General features: G+C 39.0%; 1 protein-coding gene across 3 annotated transcripts in view; it reads left to right on the forward strand.

Annotated features, from left to right (window-relative positions):
- The window catches only part of ccser2a (coiled-coil serine-rich protein 2a), a 43,051-nt gene extending 37,367 nt beyond the window's left edge, over nucleotides 1-5,684 (forward strand). For 2 of the 3 annotated variants that reach the window (XM_052580308.1, XM_052580306.1), the window contains one exon: nucleotides 2,098-5,684. In XM_052580308.1, the coding sequence (XP_052436268.1) occupies nucleotides 2,098-2,189 (92 nt within the window). In that variant the 3' untranslated portion in view covers nucleotides 2,190-5,684. The remainder of the gene's footprint in view (nucleotides 1-2,097) is intronic. The other variant, XM_052580307.1, reaches the window with a different exon arrangement.
- The last annotated feature ends 316 nt before the right edge of the window (nucleotides 5,685-6,000 follow it).

Raw genomic sequence — 6,000 nt, forward strand, 5'->3', positions numbered from 1 at the left:
GAATGACCAAAGGGACTTGAGGTCAACCACTGAGAGGTTTCATGTTTATGCAAAAAAAAAAAAAAAAAAAGCCATGTAAATTAAATTTAAAATCTGCATTTTGAGTTATAATCCATGTAAATGGGACTTTAAGTCCTCACAGAGTTTAAAAAAGGTTAGTCTCTGAGACTTGTCATTTCTCACTGAGAGACAGTGATGGCCAGAAACGAATGCATTATGGATGATATCTGCAAGTGTCTGTACGAGTCTTTCCACCCCAGAGACTTTGTGACGTCACGTAGAGGCTGTGACCGTCTGTACACCTCATGCTGCTATATTCGCTGACAGCTCTCTGGTGCACACACTCTCGCTCACGCTTTTACTCCCTTGTACCTACACTGTTTTTCAGCTATTGTTTTATGCGCTCTCTAGTGGATTTTTAAATCCTAAAGCTTCACGTCTCTCTCATTCTGGCTTTTTTCTCAGCCCTGTGTGGTCGGCATGTGATAAAATTGTTTTGTGATGGTATCTGGAGATAATACACACCTTACAAATAGTCTCCATCTGAATAGAAACGTGGCAGGCTGTATGAAACCAGAGTTAGCCAGTAGGGGGTGCTGTGGTTGCAGGACAGTAGTGCTCTTTAGCAGCCCATGAGAGACAAAGAGAGTCAAGGAAACAAGGACTTGTGCCTCTGTCATGGTGCAGCTGTCTTTACTGAAACCGGAGTACGTGTTCATCCACCCAAAACCATTCTATTACAGTAACATTTTGTTCATAGCTCAACAGCCTGCTGACCACATGCATCTCAACACATCCTGGCGATGTTCACAGAGCGGAAGAAAACAGTTGCCAGTGCTGTTTTACAATGCTAAAAAACAGACTTGTGCAAAGTTCAGAATGAAAGAATCTGCTTTTAATGAAAGAATTTCAGTTTATACGTGTGAATTAAATTGGCCACACCTCACAGGAAGCTGAATTTAAATTACAAATGGAGAAATTTACTGAATTATGAGTGCAACTGGTTCCGCAAGTAAAAATGTATTTTTAACACTAACTTTTTAATGATAAACCTTTTAAAACGGAGCTGCTTTGGTTGTTAATGGATGATTTATGCTTTTGTAGAATCCATCAGCCTCTATTTAAACTTGTTTTTTAAATACTGTGTTTAACAGCAGAATTTTTGCTTTGAAAAAAAAAAAAAAAAAAAACTTCCAGAACCAAGTTTGTGTGTAGTGTTGAACTCTTAAAAGGAATTTAAAAAAAGAAGTGCACTCTGGGAAATTAAGTGGGTTTTTTGTGCACCCTGGTAACATCTGTGACATCTCTATGATAACACTTTAGTTTAGGGACCAATTCTCACTTAGTTGCTTATTAGCATGAATTTTACTAGCATATTAGCTCTTTATTATTAATTATGAAGCTCATATTAATGCCTTGGTCTGCATGACCATATTTTAGGTCCCTTAAGGCCTACCCCATGTCCAAAATCTAATAACTACTGACTATTACTAAGCAGAAAATTTAGTGGTTATTGAGGCAGAAGCCATCGTTATTTGTTAGTTAATAGTAAGAATTGGTCCCCAAACTAAAGTGTGACCAAAATGACTGTTAAATGAATTTTTGATTTCAATTTGATTTAATTCTACTTTTATGAAACTGAAATTCATCCTTTTTCAATCTTTCATCATCTAATCATTCTTTCACCATCTCATTTTAAATTCGGGGAATGAATTGGAATTTAAAAAAGCCTTCTCAATTAATTTCCGAACTGTGCGAAACCCTAGTTCAAGCACAAGCAACTGGTTTGATTTTGAAGGAGATAACCACACTCTGTAATCGTTTAATCACATTATAATTAATCAATTATTTACATTATTTAAAGTGACTATTTAATTTCTTAGACTCACAGCCAAATTTTAAGACTAAATTTGACTACCCATTGCTGTGTACAGTTACTGTCAGTTAAATTCCTTTTCTAGGCTCTTATAAGGTGTTCTATGAATGGGACAATTTGAGAGTCACACAGATATCAGTCCCATACACTTACTATGGGATTGTAGCCCCTGATCGCAGATCTCCATCCAGAGAAATAATGTTCTGTTTTGTCTTCTGCAGCCTCAAATACTTCAGCCCATCAGTCACATCCCCAAAGAGCCCCTCATCCAGGGAAAACTAGCAAGAACAGTCCAAATCGGGGGCCACAATGATGCCTGCACCGAAGAGGAATGGCCTCTTACTTCCTGTCCTCCAGCCCCCTGCACAGATCCAATTCTTCCTCCTGATAAAGACCCTCACGTGGAGTTGAAATCTTTGCCTGACCCAGAGGAGCTGAGCCGGTTGCTTAGCACCCACCTTCACATACAAGACAACAATGAGAATGACTCACCAGAGGCGGGAGAACAGATTGTGAGATTGACCCCTGAAAGCCATCAAAGCAAACTCCTGCAAACCCCTCACCCCTCGTCCTCCTTCAGCCCACGCGTCCTGCAGCCTCCACGTCTACACAGATGGGTAAAACTCCCTGCTCTGTCTATAGGAGGCGGTAGTGGTCCAAACCCAAAACCCAATCTTCCTCCACCTCCGTCCAGAGGTTTGCCATGCTTCAGTGCAGGGAACCACGTCATTACTCGCGGCCGGCTATCCCAATCTTGGCCAGCAGTAGTCAGGAGTGAGGCTGATCCACAACGCAATGCTTCGGTACCGCTCGGTGTCTCCACACGACTTGCAAAGCCAAAGACTCACTGAGCGTTAGCTGCAGCCATAGACACTGATAAGGCTACCTCTCTGAACGCATGATCACACATGCGGCTTGCACTAGATGGTGGTGTTAGTGGCTAGACAACGTTTCAAGCTAAACAAAGCAGCTAAGCTATCTCATCTAACTATGCAACAAAAAGTAGTCACAATCAGGACATCTGTCCCACAAAACCACTCTATCACTTCGAACTAAAAGTCATTGATCATAATCCTTAACCACTAAGAAACTTTTACCATTCACAATTACATCATCCATAAAAACTGAGCTTCTAATGGACTGATAAACTGAACGAAAGATTGAGATTCAGTCTGAATGAGAAGGCAAAAGTAGAGAAAATGAGAACTGGAAAGCACTAAAGAAGTTTTTTTTACTGATACACAACAAACGTCAAAGACGTGAGTGCTGTGCCATAGACTTCCTGTGGAGATTATTCAAGACCCTCAGTTTGTGGCTATTTCCTCAAGCGGTGTGCCCTCAGGGCGCCAACTCATTTAGTGGGTGAATCTGACGTTTACATCACCAACCTCCTGAGGTTTAACTGCGAAAACGCATATTATTGTCTACGCAGCCTCACGGATATTGTCTTAAAGAGAGAGAGTCATGTGACCCAAGTCTCCTCTCCAGTTTCCACAGGAAAACTTCTCAGTCTGATGTGATTTGATCTGTTTGTGTATTACTTTATGCATCATTTCACCTCCTTGTCTGAATTCACCACATAAACATGAAGAAAACAGTGCAAGCTAAAATATCAGTTTCAGCGTTCTCATTCCTATGTCCTGTTTTTCAGAGCAACAAAGTCTCCTTGACCTGTAGACACAGTGTTTTGGCAGGAGGGCGCACACGCCGCTGTCAGTGCTTCCTTTATTTTCACCTTGGCTTCAGTCATAATCAGCAGATTTTCATTTTAATTAAGCTTATGCCTCATGTATTAACAAGGTCCTTTTTCTTGATTATGGATTATGGCATGCTAAAAGATCTTTTCACCCCCCATTAGTTCCATACTAAATTGTTACAAGACTTTTAAATTATTTATACATTATAAAGATGTTTACAGTTAAAATGCCTTGATAAAGCCATTCAGTCTGTTCCAGTACTGCAGGAAATTTTGAGGCAGAAATACTCTTGCAGTGGAACTTTAAATGTACATTTTTTTAATTTGTGAAAAAGATTTTTGTCTTGATGTTGCACTAACTTATTTTTGGCTCTGCAAGCAATGATACTTTAAAAAAAAACAATTTACTTTGTTTTAAAGTTAGATTGATTTGATAAGGATGCTTTTGTCCACAGTAGGTGTTTTCCAAGGAAGATGGTTTTCGGTTTGGTTTCCTTAGGGAAGGTCAGATTACATAAATGTGTCTCAGAAGGTTGATAATATTGTCAAGTTTTTGCGCTTTTGGCATGCCTTCATACATAATGCTCACAGTAATACACAAATATACAAGAAGATCCACTGCATGGAAGCACATGGACTTGTCCATTCTATGATTTTTAAATATGCAAGAACCCACCTTTTGTGTGTTTACAGTATGTGCAATATATGTATCAGAGTGTATATACGTATCAGTATATATACCCTTAACCTTCAATGTGGATGTTTATTCTAAAGCAAAAGTGATTTACCTCCATTTTCCCACCATACGTGGGGCATTGGGTATTGAAGCATGCTCTCACATGGGGCACATAGTTCTAGACGCACCCTAAGCAGAGATGGGCAGCCATGTCTAAAACCAACTAAAGTAAATCAATAGAAGAAGGATATTTGTGTGTTTGTTTCTCTCTCACCCAGCTCTGTGGTTATACTAAGCAGAAAATCAATGGAGGGCTTGTTTTGTAATTCTCTGAAGGCACTTTGTTTTTATTTCTCTCTTTCTTTGTCACTATACGTGTTCAGGAGGAGAGGTCCCACTTAATACATTGTCTTCTTGCTAATGCAAAGTCACAGAAGTACATTGATCCTTTCTGCTGTGGTCAGAGGTGAATCGCTCGTGTCAATGAGGTGTCTGTTTACAGATAGGAGCATCTTCTCTTTCATTTGCCTCCAAACAAATGAGGAGAGACCGAAAAAAAAATTTAGAATTAAAGGGATGGCTCACTCAAAAGTCCCTTATGTCGTTCCTAAGTATAACTGCTGTCTTCTGTGGAACACAAAAGAAGGTTTCTTTAAAAATCATCCTTGTGTTCCACTGAAAAAAAAGAAAGAGTTACAGGTTTGTAAAAACATTTTCATTTTTGGATAAACGGAGATGCAAAAACTGCATTGTTTCAGGAATATCTGCAAACTGAAAGATGCTATTTCCTTAAACAAATCACCATTGAGGAGCTGCAGTGAAAAAAAAAAAAAAAAAAAACCTGGTTGCCTGCACCATAATACTAGGTATTAGATATCCAAATTGCTAAAATAAATGCACCCATACAAAGAATTTGTGATGTTGTGTAAAATATGTTTATGACTTGCTGCCCATGTGTGTATGCCTTCCTCTGGATTCTTTTCACCTGGTCGATTCTTTGATAGCATGAAGATGTCTGGAACAATAAGCACTTGCCGTGAACTCTTTTAAAAAAAAAAAAAAATCTCCCATTTTTTTCCTTCCATATAGTTCATGTCTTACAATATTTTTCACCTGTTGTGACCCGAGAGTATGCGGCATTGCCAGAATGCTACCATTGCTCCGTTATAGCTTCATGAAAACAACAGTTGCCAACCTGTTTGTATGGACAGAAGAGATGTTTACTAACAGAGAAATGTATTCAAGCACTTTAAATGACCCGTTTCAGCCTCCACTCTGGAGAGACTGGCATTTTTGACCTGATCCGTTTGATTTGCTGTCAATTTATTGTCTGCAACTATTATTTGGCTGTTTGTCTTGTTCTGATGTTCTGTCCCTGTGTGCCCTGGTCCAGTGGAAGGTGTGAGACTTTAATAAAGTGAAGAAATATCACATTATTTTGTGTGGATTGCTGCAGCTCTACCTAGATATATTTTACACTGCAGTATTCCTCTGCAGATCCTTATACATTACATTCAGGGCTGCTTTATGCCATCCTGTTCACAGTATTTCCCAGTCCACATACTGTGAAAGATTTGTCTAATATTGTCAGAGTCTGCCAAAACACTGTTTGTTTAAACAGCCTTGACAATATAAAGAAAAATGAGAGCTAAACTTCAGCATTTTCTGAAGAAAAGTTTCAAGCATTGTTTTTCCAACATTAGATGGGTAAATAGAAATTCAATCATTTTTCCAGGTTGATGGTGCAATTAC

Source organism: Carassius gibelio, chromosome B17 (genome assembly GCF_023724105.1).
Source record: "Carassius gibelio isolate Cgi1373 ecotype wild population from Czech Republic chromosome B17, carGib1.2-hapl.c, whole genome shotgun sequence".
In the NCBI taxonomy this organism is placed as follows: Eukaryota; Metazoa; Chordata; class Actinopteri; order Cypriniformes; family Cyprinidae; genus Carassius; species Carassius gibelio.